This window comes from Equus przewalskii, chromosome X (assembly GCF_037783145.1).
Source record: "Equus przewalskii isolate Varuska chromosome X, EquPr2, whole genome shotgun sequence".
In the NCBI taxonomy this organism is placed as follows: domain Eukaryota; kingdom Metazoa; phylum Chordata; class Mammalia; order Perissodactyla; family Equidae; genus Equus; species Equus przewalskii.
In genome coordinates, this window is record NC_091863.1 from 106,927,779 (window position 1) to 106,946,846 (window position 19,068).

A 19,068-nucleotide genomic window follows, 5' to 3' on the forward strand; every position below is an offset into this window, starting at 1 on the left:
TGGGACTGGAACCTGCAAACCCCGGGCTGCCAAAGCAGAGCATGCGAACTTAACTACTACACCACTGGGCCAGCCCCTCAACATCTTGATTTTAGCCCAGTGATACCCATCTCAGACTCCTGACCTCCAGAACTATAAGATAATAAATTTGTGTTGTTTTAAGCCATTAAGTTTGTGGTAATTTGTTACGAAAGCAATAGAAAACTAATACACTGAGTGTCAAAGAAAGTTTTCATATCCATGGATTACCTGGAAACCTGATCTGTAAATTAGAGAGCCAATTAAAATCCATAATAAATAACAGCCACTGAGTCACTGAAAAATTCTTTTAATCTTTAATTTGAAATAACAATATAACAGGGTAGATGGTATACAGCTACTCATTATGCACTCAGAATTCCTTCTGACAGGGCAATGATCAATTCCACCCCACCCATCTGTCCAGGAGGACAGATCCTCCGTCCAGGATACCCCAAACACCTTCTTCACCTTTTGATTTGCCCTGCATTTGGAAGTGCTACATGCTGAAGAGCAGCATACTCAGGATGTATAATACTCTATAAGTCACACTCAAAATTTTTAAATGTTCTAAAACTACCGGCATCCTCGTTCTCCTTTCAAAACAAAATAACTTTTCCCACACTCTTAATAAAACTCTTGCTTCGATGCCCGTGTAACTGGACTTAGATTTAACTATTCTAGAGAAGACAAGAGGCTGAAATTGGGAAAGCAAATTGTCATTCCAGTCCTCTAAATGTCACTCCAGCCTTATCCTCCAATCTCTCCAGCGGCTGAAGTACTACAAAAGTTAAACAAATCTCTCATTATTGTGTGTGCAACACTTTCTTCCATGAGAGTGATTAATTCAATCTAGGAAACTCCCCATTATCTCCCTTAGCAATCTTCAGGTCCCATTCAGACCTCCTTCTAGATGCACTGTTTTCTAAATATAATTCCCAAACTTGGCAGTCTGCTTTTCCCCTTAGAGGGCATTTTCTAACTTCCCACACCACTAAATTTCGGTTTACCCCTTTAAAGGCCTCTGGGATTAAGAGCATCAATAAGCTCTTGGATTAATACAGCTGTACTAAGACCATACCCCATAAACAAGGGGGAACACCCATATTTGCAAAGGTGGGACCAAAAATTCAATCCCTCTCTGTGATGGGAGAAAGCCTCTTAGTACAAGTCATTTGTTTATAACAAAGGTACAACACGTTACAGATTCACTGCCTCGAAGGCAGGAAGAGGCTACATTACAGAGACGGCATGTGCTTACCATCAGAATTACTAAATTCCTGAATAATACTGAGTCCCTAAAAAATACATCTAGGAACCAGGAGACTTTTACCCAGAAGGAGATCACATCCAGGTGCAAGTTTTTTTGACACTGTATCAAATCAATAACAAGTATGACTTTCAAATTGTACAAGTCCACTTTAAAGTATGTATTGTTTACTACTATGCTGTAAGGCACAGAAAAATAAAAGAAATCTGGAATTAGTCTTGTAATGCTGAATGCAAAAGATTGTTCACGGCTTCAGATAAAGTTCTGGTAATCAATGTTCCTTTGAGACAATGCCAGTGTCCCTGTGAGAAGATCAAAATGGCACAGTGGGCTCAGATCACCAGGAACAGCTTGTGGCATGTGAACAGGGAAAATAGGTCAATTTCTTGAAGGCAAATCAATTCCATTCTCAAGGTTTAAGCTTGAGGGTATATGCTCCTTTGGCACTAAGGAAAAGAGAGAGTATGGCAAACAATTTGGAGATTTGACCCAGCATTTAGTCTCGTCTCTATACGCCCAAGAGGATTCATGAGTTACTAGCTTCATTTACTGTTTATTGGCAGGACCCCAGCAACCATTTTTTTATTGCCAGGACCTCAGCAAATGGCTGTGGTTTTTTTTCTTTCTTGGGCTAGGACTCCAGAAATTATTTTTTTCCATCAAATTGCCGAGTATGATCAGCAGAAGAGTGATTTTGTGTGTGTGTGATTTGACTTGAATAAGTTTACAAAGGAAAGGCATCCATGAATATAAGCAGCAAAAAATGCAATCAAATCCCTTTACATAATATAAACAATTCAAATGTACAACAGCAAAATACACCAAAATACTCTATATACTAGTCGTGGCTCTCTGACCTTTTCAAGCATCAGAATCTCCATCAAGTTGCTGCGCCCCGTCCAGAGTTTCTGAATTGTGGGTCTGTGATCTAAGAATTTTTTTATTCCTAACAAGTTCCTCCATACTCCTGATGCTGCACTTAAAAGCCACTGCATTAGAATAAGGAAAGCACAATGATAGCCTAATAGGGGAAAATTAATGCTTATCAGCTGGGACTATGGGATTGAGGTATCTGTATCAGGGTTAGAATGGAGATTTCTCCATAAGTGTTTCTGCTTGAACTTTGCCCCTGGATGCTAACTGCCTCTTCATCATTGGCTAGATGGAAGTTATCCTTCCATGGAGGAAGTGGTAGCCAGTGAGGCAGTCAAGCAGATCTGTGCAGCCAGGAGTCTGTTCTTCTTATTCCCCCTGAGGGGTCTCCCCTGCCTTTGCGTTACTAGACCGGAACTTCTCTTCCCTTCCCAACAGCTCTTCAAAGATCTCATTGTGCATGTAAAAGAAGATGTACCCTGTGCAAAGCCTAGCCTCCTGCATCAGAGCCTCTTGGATACTTGATACCTGCAGATCATTGTAAGTGAACCAGACTTGTCTCTCAAAGTCATAGGCATCGCTGATATAATGGCCTGAATTTGGGGTCTGCCCGAGATGGCTGACCACACCAATGAGTTGATAGGCATGTCTGTCTCTGATCTCGGCATTTCTTTTTGGTTTCTTGGCTTTGGTTTCTGTCTTCTCCTTATCTAAAACGTCTTTGTTTCCAGGGTTTTTATTGGAACCCAATGCACCTAGGGAACTCACATTGGCCTCCTGGAGAGTTACTTCTGTAGGTCTTCTAAGCTTCTCCGTGTGCCACTGGGCATCTGGCTCTGGAAGGCTTTCAAGCAGTGCCTGCCGAAGGGCTTGTTCATAGATTCTCATCCTTTTACACTGCTGGATCTGTTTAGCCACTTTTGGGTATCCTTCTGGAATTCTGGCTTTTTTATCTTCAGAAAAATCTTTAGTAGTCTCGGTGGCACTCTCAAAATCTACAAACATACGGGTTTTCTCATATTTCTTTAGTTTAAGATGTTCAAGCACTTCCTGAGGATGAACACGTGTATCTGGACCACTGTGAGATTTGCCTTCCCCTTCATGGGTCAGAGAAAAGGAGGTGTCTTCCAGACCCATCATTAAGCTAGCTGCTAACAGCTCTTTTTCAATGATTGTTCCATGCCCCGAGTTTAACAATTTGGACTCTATTATATTCAGTTTAGAATATTTTCCCAGGTCTTTTTGCTGCTGTTCTCTGCTTGTTCCTTTATTGAGAATTTGGTATTTTTGTGGTTCAGACTCTTTGCCTGATCCAGCATGTGGAGTCAGGGAAGACTTGGATTCCAAGGTCAACTTCGTTGAAGCTGTCAATGAACTGATGGCTTCAGAATGTATCTTTTGAAAGATTTTTAAGATTTGGAGATCCCTAATATGTGCATTCTTGTTCAAGGGAAGAGGTGGTTTGGTACTTTCATTGCAATGAGAAGACAATTTCAAATATTTGGAAATAATGATTTCCTGGTCATCCTTCCTTAATGAGCAAAACTCATTAAAGCTATAGCGTTTCAGATGAATAATAAGGACCCTGGGTAGCCTACTGAATTTGTGCACTGCAACAGACCTCCTGTGCTTACACTTCTCACATTTATACTCAAGCTCTTCCACTCCAAAGAAAAGATCAAAAGTAGATTGAATAGATAAAGGAACTGCTTTTGGTCCCTGGGGAAGGTTGACAGAGAGATAATTATTCACTTCTGTCCTGAGAACAACTCTACCACAGGCTTTACAAATAATAGAGCGCAGCAACTCGAACTCAAAATTCGTGACGACAGGACAAACGAGCACTTCGGTGGCAGCACTGCTAGCAAAAACCTGTTGAGGTGAGTTTTCTTCCTCAGATTCACTTCTAGCCTTCCAAATAGTGTTTATTCTTCCTATGTTCTCTTTCATCTGATCTAAACAGTGACCTAAAAACTCATGAGCATCATTCTGTATGTTGCCAGAGAATATCTTTGCAACTGCTGAAATGATCTTTTTAATACTCATAAGTAACTTCTCCTTGATTTTTATGTTATAAATATCTTTCAAAACAAGCAGCTGTGCCAAGCACATGCTAAGAACATCAAGGGGAATTTTACTCCATGGGAAACCCTGATTGAGTAAATCATCAGCAAATGATGGAATCGAAAATAGGGACTGTAAAACTGCATTCATGTAACAGGTGTTTCCCAAATTGGGAAGGCCTTCCCATACTTTTTCTGGGTAAATTTCGAAGCTCATCTTGAGTTTCTGCCACTCTGGCTCATCCTCACTATACTTTGGTTCCAAAAGAAATGCCAAATACATTTTCTGATACAGAATTCGGGGAAGACTAGTGCCATCTATGTAGGGGTTTCCAGTGAAATTGCTCTTGAGTGAAAATCCACATTTCTTATTCTCTCGCGACTCTTTTAACCTCAATTTTTTCTTCTCATTGTGGCTTACATACCTCAAGAGACTTGTCTTGGATTTCTTGTTTCCGATGGAGTTACTCTGTTTTGGGATGTCCTCATTCGTCTCTGAAGCAGACGATAGTTTCCTTTTCCCTTTCTCACATCGATTTTCTAATAACTCTTCGCAGGTACGTGTTGGTAATTTTGATGTAAACAAAGGCATCTTCTGGAGGTCAGGTATTCCAGTTCCTTCTCCTGTCTCATAAGATCCACTACTTGACTTCTTACACACTTTGTGAAATGAAGTTTTGTTAATTTCCTTCTGTATTGTCCTGCTAGCAAAGACACCCCCAACCCTATCAGGTCTCATGGGTAGTTCATTATTTTTACGGAAACTCTCCAGGAACATCTTCAACTCTTTACCATCTCTCAAGGATAATTTTTCAATAAATAAGAAGTCATCATTTTGGAAAATTAAATTCAGCTGATTTTCGTTTTCTCCATAGGATCTAAAGACCACATTTTTAATATTAACTAGCTGAAAAGTTGTATATTCTCCAGTGTTAAAAGAGACCACCAGAATAACTTTCTTCTTCTCTTCCACTGTTCGAATGTATGCTTCTTTCGTCTTAGACATCCTAATATTCCCACTCCATATTTGGGCAAAGCCATGTACAATTAGAGGAGCCATGCTTTCTTTACAAATAAAATACACGAATTATTGACAATCTTGAAGTTTCGCTTTGTTTTGCAAGTTCACCTGTAGAGACAACACCAAAGAAATGGTTCTTTAGTTCTCTATACAGAATGATCCTGTTTCTAATGTTGGTTTTATTCCAGAGCCTCTTCCGGTTCTAGATATCCACCTCTTTAGTGATAAACCCAATACCCTTCAAGAGCTGTCCATGGTTGAATGAGGCAACCAAGGCAAGGGTGCTACTGGAAAACATCAAGAAAACTTATTTAGGTTATCAGAAAAATGCCTGGACAGAACTCATACTCTACTCCCATACCCTAAATCTCCTTTCCACTGCAATACTAGATTCCATTCTGATTAATTGCCCTACTTCAACCGAAATCATTAAATGTTTGACTTTCAACACATAGCCAAAGAGCATAATGAACAGTGTGTCTCAAGTGTATGCATATAATATGCTAATCCTACTGTCATAGAATGACCCCACCGGGCAACCACAATAAATGAATAAGAAAGTGAGAGGCACTACCTGGCCCTCGACCCAATTAATAGATGAATAGCTCTTGATGTCCAGAAATCTAGAAGACTTCATACTCAGGCCACTAAAAGTAGATTGATCTACCTCATTCCACATCTAGTTATGGTCCTTTCTTTCATGCGGCACTAGTGGAGGCCCTCACATTCTACCCCATGTGGGGGCCTAAACTACCACTGTGTAAAGTATGTCCCAAAGAACTGGCTACCTCCAGCTCCAACAAGCCAAGATTACGTGGTATGTTCTAAGCAACCCCATTCTTATTATAAGTGCAGGGTAATTGAAAATTTAAAGCCATGCTGAGCTAGACCACAAAAAACTTATCACAATTCTGAAAGTTGGTTAAAATGACGACTGAGACTCAGTTCAAGATTGTGTTTACTATGCTTTACTATTGAACAAGCAAACACACAGCATAAAGAATTTACAAGAAACAGGATATGACGAGTGGAGTTTCCTGTTGGTTCTAGTGCTGGCTTCACAGTTCCTATGGAGGCATGCTCAAAGTTTCAAGGTCAGTATAATCCATGCAGAGTGAAGAATGCCCCAGGTTCAAAATGGAAGAAACCAATGGCCTGGCGCCCTTTTGGCCATTATACCAGAGGTAAAACCAAGTCAGCATTCAAGGGTCTATTATTAACATATATAAATTTCTTATTAAGTCCCAATTAACCAATTTCTACTTTCTGTTTTTTAATGCATCATCATATGGTCTATAGAAAAACTGGTTATTGTCAACGTGGGTGAATTATGTACTAAACAACACCATCTCTAGGATCTTTAGTCCTGCTTCCCTCATACCTGCAAGTATGTTTTTATTCACCTGTCTAAAATAGAATCACCGGTAGATTCCCTGGGTCAGCCGGACTGAGGAGAACTGTCATGAGGCCTTACAGTAAATCTGGGCCATCAACATAGGCAACGGGAAAATCACATGCAATACCTTCTAGCAGGCCTTGGGTCTTATGCTCTCTTTCCCAGAAAATACTATCTGAACACCTTCAGTACATACCTAGCCATCTATAGACAAGTACAAGGCATTTTCGGCTAATTACAGGACTGGACAAATGAGCATGAGATGTTTGTGTTCCAGATTACATGGAATTCAGATGGTAAAGGAACCATTTTTATAATCACGGTCTAGCACTGTCCTTTCTCAGATTGGCTAGAATTGCTTCCACATTCTCCTCCAATTGATTACATTTTACAGCTAACATGAAGTACCTGATATTTACCTCCCACAAGCTAAATTAGGTCTGGTCATTTCTGGCTTGAGAACTTCACCGCCATCCATTCTGAACTTCAGTCCAAGGACTCCCAAACAAGTTCTGAGGTTTTTGCAAACACATAATTCATGAAGACATCTTAGCACCTTTTAATTAGCCTCACAAAGCGATAAATCTGTAACCCCAATTCTTTACATGTTAATACTTCCAAGTACACAGTGTGCTTCACAACAAGCCAGATGCCTCTGGAGATTCTGCTCAGTATCCTGCGAGGTCTCTAACATCGCTCTAGCAGAAAGTAAGTAAAAGGAGACAGTAAGACAGCAAATCCGATGATGTAGGGAAGGAGAAGATCCCACCAGGTTATGAGGAATAGCACCAGGACAGTGCACTGAGATCACCACAGTCTATAGGTAAGAATTCAAGGCAGAACTGAAAACTTAACCTACCGCTAAGTGTTCCAACAATATGACAGAGAAGATCAACCAAAAAAGCCCCACATGGGCAACTCTGCTTGTCATCCTATATCAACTACAAATGGTTGAAAAATACAGAATCTCCAGCCAAATGTCCCACCTTTCCAAAAACATCTTGAACATCCTATGTGAGCACTCACGAAACTTGTGCTAACGTGTTCAAGGCAAGGACAAACTCTTGAGTGCCAAGTAAGCAAAGGAACCATTCCCAAAGTCCTAACTGCTCTAAGATGACATTAAAATGGGTTTCAGATACACTGCTACTCCCTAACAACCAAGATATCATGCTGTTGGTAATGAATATTTCTCCCTAAAATAGAATGGCTCCTTCCAATGGCCAACAGCATAAGCCCATTGGTATTGAGCACTGTACAAATATGTTCAAAAAGACAATGTTTAGTGATCTTCCTGACAAATATTTACCATTAAGCCAAGCCTAAACCTTAGACTATGGTATCAGAGATCAATGCCCCCGCCACCTGCTTCTTTCATACTTAGCCCTCCAAAGGATACACCAGTGACTCCAAAGAAGTTATATTAGTGACTAGCATCCCACTGACACCATGGTTAACTCTAGAGCACCTGGCTCACTGACAAAAGTACGTGTAAGAATAACAATTCCCTGCCCATCATTTATAGCTTAGATTGGCTCCTGCAGCCAGTTCTGGCCACAGGGCCCACACAACCTGAGCTGTCTCCCTGTACTCAAAACCAGCGGTGAAGATTCAGATGTACTTAATCACTCAAAATTAAAACTTTCTGAATAACTCTGTAGTGGACCAATCTGAATTAATGAACAGCTTACCACTTAGCACTACTACAAATGTTTGTATCAGAAAGCATGTGTCCAAGAACTGACTGCAAGTTATGTTTTCTCCTACGCAGTTAAATATTCTTCCTGAATCTTGTTGTCTATGTTATTATCTTGCTCAGCAAGCTCTACCTTTATGGCTAACACTAAAGAAAAATTGTGCTCAGTTCCTCTCCAAATTATCAAAACCTCAAAATTGGTGGAGCATAAATTCAGATTTTTGTTTTATCAAGTATTTTATCTATCAACCTATGTTCAGTAAAGTAGAGAGTGCACCTACCCATATACAAAAGTGTGTATGCATCCTAGCAAGAGAATAATCCTATTTATCATGGTGGAAACAGGCCATAAAAACATTCAAGCACAATAGCAAATTCAAGTCATCTGGAATATTTATAGTTCACTGTCCTATTGTAGATGCTAAGTAACAGTTCAAACTATTTCCTCTCCACAAAAAAAGACAGTCTTAATTGTTCCTATTTCAACCACTTGAGAGAACCTACAACCCCAGAACCACTTCCAGTCTGCATTCAAAAATCGTACAATCCCAGCTGATCCGTAATTATCAAAAATTGTTCGGGCCAGCCCAGTGGCATAGGAGTTAAGTTCACACGCTCTGCTTTGGTGGCATGGAGTTCATGGGTTCAGATCCTGGATGCCGACCTATACACCACTCTTCAAACCATGCTGTGGTGGCGTCCTATACACAAAATAGAGGAAGACTGGCACAGATGTTAGCTCAGGGGCAATCTTCCTCACCAACAAAAATAAAGTCCCTTCTTTCTGATGATGGCTGAAAATCTAAGACCCTCATAGCATTTCTACTCTCTGCCCTCAAAACACAGTTGAGACATGTGTTTCCAAAACAATGTCTACATTCATCATTCCTTCTTCACAGTTCAACCTGTTTACATTTCATTCCAGAACAAAGGAGACTTCCTTTAGCCCGCTGAGAATGAAAAGTGAAGATCAAGAACCATGTTGCTAATGCACAGCTGAGAACCATTTTGCTGATGCACAGCTGAAAGGTCTAACCACTGCTCACTTTCCTAGCACACCTTAAGCTTAAGCCCCCTTCTTGATCTACTTCATCACTCAAAGGTTTTTAGGGCTACCTTTGATTGCTCGTTTTTAGAAGATTTTAAACTAGAACGTATCAGTTCTCTAAGACTCTGCTGAAGAACACTATGTGACTATTCTATACAGCAGCCCAAAGTAAAGCTGAGCAGTAGTGACATACCCCCCGTGCCACTCCCACATCAGATTCGAAACATATGGATGACAACCATATTCCAAAGTTATGAACGCCAAAACGCTTTTCTCTCATTTTACCCACAAATTCAGTTCATTAAATTTGATCGATCACCTACTAGTGCAACACACCGGCCTAGCCGCTGATCTCAAAGCATAGCCAGAACCATAAAGTTGCACTACTGCTGTCCGATTTGGACACATGACCTATGATGTCAAGAAGTCGGCTATAAGGTTAAGAAACTCCTGGTAGAAATATCTGCTTCCTTGTTAATTTACTAATTCACTTCACACTGATCTCCTTGGTCACTGAATATTTGCTAAGCATCTGCTCTATGCTGCGTATAATGATTTCCTGAGTGTCTTCTCCATGCATATTGCAGCCAGTGCTCTCAGGGGCACAAAGGATGTGAGCATTTAGACTCTAAATGTCACTGTGTAAACATCACAATTGAAAAGTGTCTTGATTCCAGTAGGGACAAGTATCTGGGAAAATATCTTTTCACCATCATTTTCTGGAGCTTGACACATACCCAGGGTGGGAGCAGGGTTTTGTAAAAGAAAGGAATTCCCGGAGTGACATTGCTCGGGCCCTACCTAACCTCATCCTTTGCAGAGCAAAGAAGAAACTGGCCCTTGGGAAGAATGCCTGCAACTGAGCACCCAGAAGCCCAGGTTACTAATTCTATATTAAGATAATTTAATGAGGACTTGTGAGGCTTTTGGAGTATTTGCCCACTGCATCCTATAGTTATTTTTCTGACCATTCATGCTTTCATTATTTTAAGAGCAAGAAAAACTTGAAAACCAATGAGAATACACCTTTCAAATTGGAATATGCATTTCTCATTCCCACAGCATTCAGTCCACCCCCAAGGGAGAAAATTTGGAGGTAGTTGCGGCTTGGAGGCAGATGAATAAACCCTAGAAGGCCCATCAGGCTCATGATACTGACCATGAGACAGTAACATCTCTGTCAGATCCCTTCCACTGACATCTGATTACAACTGTGATCACCTACATAAACTCAAATATGTGTTTCATTGAATAGGCGAGGGTCAAGGTACAGAAGGTGGTTTAGTACAGGTGGTAAATTTTAATTATCACTTTATTCCACAACTTCTTATATTTGAAAACATGTGGAGTGAGAGAACAAAGACATACCTATCATATGAATAGAAATCCTGCTCAGTTATCCAAGTAAGCCTCACTGGATAGAAATGATGAAGGACCCATGCGGTAGTGTGCTGGCCCCTTAGGCAGTAAGTAGAGAAGACAGGGCCAGATAATTACCATAGAAGTTTCCAGTAATTTCTAGGTATTTCCAATAATCTCAAGCAAGAGCTCTGAAAGACCATATAACTTCAACTCACATTTATTTTGAACTAAACACAGCAGAGTGACCTTGGATAAGCCAATTCCACTATCAGGACCCATTAAACTAACTGGAAAATGATCACCTAAGCTTCCTTGGAGCACGCTATTCTATGAGGCTATGATTCTAAGTAGAACATACTTAATAAGCACATTGGATTTCCCAAGACAATCCAAGTAAAAGATATTTTCTCCATCAATTAGATGATGTGCACTGAATCTGTGCTTAGAAACTATGGCGACCATACAAAAAATATCAGAGGGTGAGTAGGTGAATATGCTGAATTTGGCAAATGGGAAGAGGGAATTCTCAAAACCCAACAAGCATTCATCCATCCATTCACTCCTTAAACAAATATGTATGGCATAGCAGCAAGTACTGTATTAAGCTCTAGGTGTAGATCAATGAAAAGAAGAAAAAAATCCGTGCTCTAATTCTAGCAGGGGGATAGAAAATATATACACATAAAATATATGGAATACCAGATGGTGGTAAAGATAACGTAAAGTTAGGGGGACAGTGTGTGCCAGCGGGGGTGGGGATGTGCTTGCTGCCTTATGTAGAGTGGCCTGGGAAGACTTGACTGATAATGATCGCGTTATGTAGCAGAGTCTTGAAGGAAGTAAGGGAGTAAACAGATAGATAGATGCTGGGTGCTCCAGGTAGGAGGGGGAATAAACAAAAAGGCCCTCAGGTAGGAGTGTGGTTGGCATGTTAGAAACAGAAAGCAGGCCAGTGTGGCTGGAGAACGGTGAAGAAATCTGAAGAGGAAGAGGTGTGAAAGTTTTGTAAAAGAGCTGGAGAGTGAATGGACTGGTCACCTTGCTGAGCAGCACAAAGGGCTGACTTAAGGCTGGTGGTCACTAATTTACAGCGAGACCAATCAGCATATTTGTGTTTTCCTCCAGCTATATTCAGCCGCCCAGCTGCCGTGGTGCAGATGTGTAACAAGCAGAGCCTTGAATTTAACTTTGATTGAGATTTTGCCATTCATAAATAACCAAGTAAGAAGAGAAAGGCAGCCAAAAGGGTAGAGAAGGGAGTGATTATAAATGTGGACCAGAAAGGGTGAAACGGGGACAGAGAACAGAAACATAGGCCTAAATCTCATGAAATATTGGGGGGCGGAGTAGAAGCATCAGGGGACCAGGAGTTCAGCTCTCATTTCAGTAGCTGTAATTCTGCCCCCTGCTTCTAAGCAGCTGTCAACCGCTTGTAGACTTCCTTCTCCTATTCTCCTCCCGCCTTCCTTTCTGTTCTTCTATTCATTCTCACCCTGGCGCCAAAGCTGGAAGTAGCTAACGGGAACGGGGGTGGAGAGTTGAATATTAGGGGTGTGTGGACAGGGTTAGAGGCAGGCATGATCAGATGGGAGAGGGGGAAGGGAAACTATCCCCTGTCTTTCTTCATCCTCCCAAGTCTGGGTCAAAGGTCAACACATCAAGAGGCACATTGCCTCTAGGGCATTAGCAATTAAATCCTGTCATTATGTTTGGTCCCAGCTTCAGTGCCCATGGCTTTTCAAAATGATTGGATCAGGGCAGATTCTGCTTCTTTCTCTGGTTTAAAGGTGCATTTCTGCACTCAGCAAATGTCCGAGTCATTGTATAGCAAAGCAATGCCATTATTTTGCCTCTTGACATACACTGCATATAAATCTCTCCATAGGAGGCCCTGACCAAAATGGGAAGAAATCTCTAGACTAGCAAATTGTTCCCAAGAACTAGTCAAGCTTTGAACCTTTTCTGAGAGACAGATTTGGCAGAGCATTTTTTTGTTTTTCATTCTTTTAAAATGCTTATGTTAGTGCTATTAATAAGACATAGCTGATGAGGAAAACAAAGTGCAGATTATTTTCCAAAAGTTAAATATGATTTCATTAAGAAAGAGTGCTCTTTCATGAGAAAGTGCATACTTGTTACATTGAAATCATGATAAATGAGGCTTTCTGGAAATTAATTTCTTTTCTCCTATTGCAACCCTCCTAGTATTTTGCAGACCTTTCTGCTAAGTATTGCTATTCATTTGTTTACTCACTTACTAACCAACATATTTGTTGATAACTAGTCAACTGTGGGCATCGACTATGGACAAGATCTGACGATGAAGCAATAAAATACTCCTGACCTCAGGTAGGTTGTTAGACAAATATACAAAAAAATGGCGGCACAAGGGAAAACATCTCAAGTAACATAAGTAAAATTCAGTTAGTGCTACCTAAGGGTCCATGTGCTTCCTGCCATCTCAGCTTCTTGTAGCATTTCCCCTCTGCCTGAAATTCCCTGGTAATCTCCCCACTTTTGTCTTACTTCTACCCTTCCTTTTTAAAACCCTGTCTGAATTTCACCTCATTCAGAAGATTGCCAGGCCTAATTTTTCCCACCTCAGCAGTCATTTTTTGTAAGACTGTCGCTTAGCCTTTGCTACCTTGCACTGCTGCTTCACATGACCCAACCACAAAGTTAATAGATATCAGAGAACCATGAGTTTGTTTTCAGTCTGTGTGGAGTGCAAGTTTCCTTTGCCGAGGGAAATCATAAAGTTGGATGAGTAGGAGCCCTTTAAGGGTTGGGACCAAAGAATTCTAACTTCCCTTAAGAAAACAGTGTCCAAAACTTTAAAATAAGGGCTGGCAAGGCAGGAAGGGCTGAAATTAAATGGGTTGGAACTGTTACTGGAACATCAAGCTGACTAAGACATGAAGACCAAGTTAAATGAGACAGGAGACTGAACAGGTGAAGACTACTATCTATCAAATTTCAAACGCATACCACTTTAACGAAGCAATTCTAGGTTTTGCCCTATAGATATAATCGCAAAGCTGTGTAAATCTTTGGGACAATCAGCATGTTTTACTTACAGAATTTTTAAAATGACCTATAAAATGAGACTTTTTCCTCTTGCAATATTGGCAAAGGAGCAAAATCAGTAACAAGAACCACATTATACAAAAATTGCTACAAATGTGAAGAATATCAATAGTTATCAAAGATTATTTGAAGTAAGGAAATTCATTAATAGGGAGCACATTCATTAATAGGTAGAGGCATGTCCCCCACTCCTATGTCCAAGTCAAGTGTGGGGTGGGGACTAGGATTGGGGAATTGTTTCCAAAAGAAGTATGTGATGGCATCCCACACCCTGGCCGCATACTCACTGAGCCGTCAAAATGTTTAAGTCCAAACTCATGCACTAGAGTGTGAGAGTTGTGGGAAGACCTGGCACGTTTACTCTGGAGGTGGATGGAGGGCCGGAGACTGGTGCCTGACTCAAAGTGAGAAGTCATGATAGGGAATGAAGCGGCCCCTATGACAGGGCAAGAGAAGGCAATAGTGAAGCAAGCTCCTCTCCCTCCATTTGGAGAGGAACTGGTGCAAGATTCGATGTACTAAGTAGAAGATAACCGGACTATACCTCACGAGGAAAATCATCCCAAAGGAACTGTTTGCCAGAAAAAGGTGACACTCTAAGAAAGAGGTCTTGGATACAGTGCAGCAGAGTAGGAAATAAGGGGAAAATCACAAAAAATTAGCTGGATCCCCTGGTACTTTCCTGTACAGCAATGTCCCTGTCCCACAAAAGCTTTGAAGAGATACTTTCAGGATACTAATGGAGTGGGTTCCACTACTGTGGATCAATCAGGGATGTTTATGGCGTCACATGACACAAGGGGGCGCTATAGCATTCTCCTTTCCAAGGTGAGGAGGGCAATTCAACGCATCTTCAGCTTGGTTAAGGACACATGTGACACAGTCAGGCCTAGTAAGAATATGAGGGAATGTTACATAGCCACTTTTTGGGAAAATGAACTTGAAAACGTATTAAATGCCACAAGTACTGGAATGAAAATGCCTCATAATGCCTTCAAAACACCAATCTGTCATATCTGAAGAATCAGTTCCCTAAACAGGAGACATGCAAAGTTGCCTTAATCTGTTCATTTTTAAAAGACTTGTCCCGAAATATCCTTAAGAATGGATTCTCAAAACCTGTCATACCTATAACCCCTAAAAAAGTGATTTTCATTCATCTCCCTACTTAAGTGGTCCCCCATTCTGCATATCAGATCTTTTTCCTCTTTGCTCCCACTAAAACAAAGTGTGTGTGTGTGAGAGAGAGAGAGACAGAGAGAGAGAGAGAACGAGCACTCTCCAAAATCAAAGAAAGTCCATGTTTCCACATTTATCTGAAGCTTTGCAGCTCCTGCTTCTGGAGTCTCTAACCAACTGTTTGACAGAAACAAGGCCTCTGCTCTCAGCTCAATCATCTTGGAAGAAAAAGGAACTCGCAAAACTCAAATGAGAAAATGAGCAGCTGCTCTGGACTCGCATCCTGGAACAGAGTCCCTAAGAGTCCAACGAACCACCTCCCCCTTCCCTTCCCTACTGATATTTTAGGGATGTTTATATGGTGCTAATCAGGCCATCCCGCAAAGTAAAGAAGGCAGAGAGCTAAATGGCTCTTTGCCAAGTTCTGAACGACATTTATAAAAAGGCAGACAAGGAAACATGCAACCATGCTTCAGAGGGCCCAGGATCCTTCATAAATAGGGTGTTGAACCTCACCCAACGACTCTGCTTCCATTTTCTCTCCACAGGACTATGCCAGAATGGGAAAGTCTTTACTTGCCCTGAGTGAACCCTCAAAGAAGAAAGCCATGACTAGCCAAGCCTTGAGCCTTGAGCATGAACCACTAGGTTACCACTCAAACTCGCTAAACTTATGACCAATGATCAGAGCCTAGCTCAAATGTTACCTCCTTCATGAATTTGCCCATCATTCTCCCAACCTAGCGGTATCTCTCTTCTCTCAATTCTTGCTTCTTATCTCTGTGAACTTTAAAACACATAAGCACCTGGAGAGCAGCAGGGCACATGTATTCCCCCAGTACATAGGTGCTCCAAACCCAAATCATGTACCCCACACATCTTACTCTCTACATTAACATTAGTCTCTTATTCCACTATTTTCATCAATATCACTTTACTATTTGAAAAGACTCTTGCCCAGGAAGATACAAGTTGCAAATAGCTTTTCTGTTCATTTCAGCAGTTGTTCGATAGAAAGCATCAACTGATAGTTTATACCTTAAGACTTTTTGAACCTCTTGCCTCCAAATCCCTGTTTTGCTGTGCCCGCCTATTCTATTTTCTTTCTGCATCTTCTCCCCAAATCCTCCCAGTACATAATTGCATATTTTAGTTGTGGGTCCTTCTAATTGTGGCATGTGGGATGCCGCCTCAGCATGACCTGACAAGCGGTGCCTTGTCTGCGCCCAGGATTCGAACCGGTGAAACCCTGGGGCGCTGAAGCGGAGCGCGTGAACTTAACCACTCGGCCGCAGGGCCAGCCTCTGTGCCCACCTATTCTAAACCATTATATAATGACTTTTACCCAATCCTGATCAAGTCCCCCCTCCCATTAGGACAGCCTTCCTCTCCCAAAACACTATTAGACTGTCAATTTGGAGTTCTCCCTTACAGGGGTAAGCAATAAACTCAGCTAAGCTTTTTCCTGGCAACAAGTTGCTCTGGTGATATTTTGGGGAGCCAGTCTTCAACATGCCCATTTGATAAATGTCAAATCAAGTAATTAATTCCTGGGGTAAAATGATGGGTTGGTTTGGATTTGGCAGGCAAAGGGTAATGATTTGGCAGGCATAGGGTAACTGTAAAAAGAGTTCTTCCTTGGGGGCTGACTTTGAAACCACCGAAAGGGATTTGGATTTGATTGTTCTTATATCCCTATCTTTATAATTACACCTTTATGGGTTTTACTCTTCCATGCCTTTGACTGGACACATGAGAACATATGCGATAGAGCCCACATACCCTAGAGCAGGGGCCAGTTTAAAGCCAACACTACAGTGGAACGGTTGCTCTTTTTTCTTTAGAGTCTACTTGTTTCTGCTTGATAAGCAAAATATCTTTGGAATTTAGGGAACCACCCACGCTTACTTCTCTGAGGAGCTGCTGGGTACCTTGTGCAGGCTTCTGCTGGATGTGTCACTCACCATATAGGTATAGAGAATGAAAGAAAGAAAGAAAAATAGATTCATGACAGCAGGTTGATCAATAATACATTGATTTAGTCAGTGCCTCCTGACGAAGGTCAGAATTCACGAGAATTTCCTTAGGAACTTGCAGTTTTCTCACTGAAAGGGACCGTGAGTTGTACTGGGCATTTTCTACTGCAGCCGCTTTCATCAATTTCCAGCGCATTTTTTGCATTTGTGCTGAGAGGTGACATACTTAAACATTTCCAAACACTGAGGGGCAGGGATATTTCCCATACAGAACCATGAAATGTGTGCCACAAAAAACTTGTCCAAGCCCATTTCCAAATAAGGAAAATAAGCCTATGGATAACTGACTTGCTCCAGAGCACAAATTCCCTTATATTCTTTAAATATGAGTATGCTGTTGTTGGGGCCCAGGCAGGCCACCCCAAAACATCCCACAATGACATATTGACTATTTTGAATCAAAGTTACTTGTTTTAACTTAAAGTTTTGACCTTGCTCTCTCTGTTCCCCCTGAAAGCAGGAAATAAGTCTCCCATGTGAAAGGTACCCTCCCTGCACCAGGAGATAGAGACAGCCTTATCAGCAGAGACAGGGAATTCAGGGCTGAGAAGCCTGGATAAACAAACCCTGTTACTTTTACTAATTTACTACCTCGAGCCTAAACTCTGCTCAAATTCTTCACTAATTATGTACCCAAACCTAAGTTAGTTTGTCTTGTCATTTCTTTACACAGTTATTGTTTCTTTGTGTCAAAAGATACATAAACTGCCTGTTTTGTTCACTCTTGGAGCATCACTAATATGATCTCCAACACGTATGTACTAAATCGCTTTCTCTCCTGTTAATCTGGTCTCGTGTCGGTTTTATTATTAGCCTAGCCATAGGAACTCAAGAAGGGTAGGAGGAGGAATGACTCTCTCCCCAACACTGTCAAAGCACACATCCTTATAGCTAAGACCTGCTTCTCCACTGATTACCTGTGTGGTATTTTTCCAAGACACAATGAGGATTTCTATTTATGTCTTCCAGATATGTGAAAACAAACAAAGCACGTATCTAGAAGGAACCACTATCTTTTCAACATGTAGATGCTTACGTTGGATACTTACTTCCCTGTTGAGGACTTGAAAAACACGCACAGAGACTGAATGGATCAGGGGAATGAGTTATGGGGAAAGGTGGATTTCTCTGGTATGAAAACAATGAGGCCAATGCCCCAGAATACTGGACGTGTCCTAACTAATGCACTAGGGTGGGTTGCTGCCAAGTATTTGATTTTCAGTGTTATGTTTTTTTCATTATAAAAGGTGGTTAGAAATGAAGGCCAGCTACCAGAGGGCAATGTTGATTCTTCAGAGATGCTAACTTTCACCTCTGCCTGTAGCCACAAGATGATTAACGACGGCTAATTGAGGCAACACTGGGCAAACCAAAATGAACTTAATTTATCCTAAGATATCAAGAGTGCCAGCAATAAACCAAATACTGTGCCCATATACTTTTAGATAGGTCATAAAACAATCAGTTTAGTATTTTCTATTTACTACTTGTGGAATAGACCAGTTAATAAATACATTATAACAACAAAAAACAAGAAATCCAAATGCATGGCTACTCTATATGTTCACTACTTCCCTGTTTTTCTAATAAATGCCTTTTCTTTTGTCCCCCTCTATCATCCAAGGCTGTGTACACCTGCTTTAAACCAGGTTTTTCCACTTAATCCAGCTATTATATGGAATCTGGATAACAGCCTATCTCCTCTCCATTACTCTTACAGAACATCTTAGCTTCTGCTTTTCTTTTCCACTCTAGCCCCTCTCTAGGCTGAGGATCTAAAAAGCTTTTTAAAGGGTATGCAACATTTTGTGCCTCTACCTATTCCTTACTCACTCACTTAAGCCTCAGAACCACATGATTTTACCATCTGGTTTTTTTTTTTTTTTTTTGAGGAAGATTAGCCCTGAGCTAATTGCTGCCAATCCTCCTCTTTTTGCTGAGGAAGACTGGCCCTGAGCTAACATCCGTGCCCATCTTCCTCTACTTTATATGTGGGATGCCTACCATAGCATGGCTTGC

The 19,068-nt window shown here is 41.1% G+C and overlaps 1 protein-coding gene across 2 annotated transcripts in view; it reads right to left on the minus strand.

Annotated features, from left to right (window-relative positions):
• Nucleotides 1-320: 320 nt before the first annotated feature.
• Nucleotides 321-19,068, minus strand: part of USP26 (ubiquitin specific peptidase 26) — a 53,217-nt gene continuing 34,469 nt past the window's right edge. For both annotated transcript variants that reach the window (XM_070603896.1, XM_008536769.2), the window contains one exon: nucleotides 321-5,353. In XM_070603896.1, coding sequence (XP_070459997.1) covers nucleotides 2,531-5,284 — 2,754 coding nt within the window. In that variant the 5' untranslated portion in view covers nucleotides 5,285-5,353 and the 3' untranslated portion in view covers nucleotides 321-2,530. The remainder of the gene's footprint in view (nucleotides 5,354-19,068) is intronic.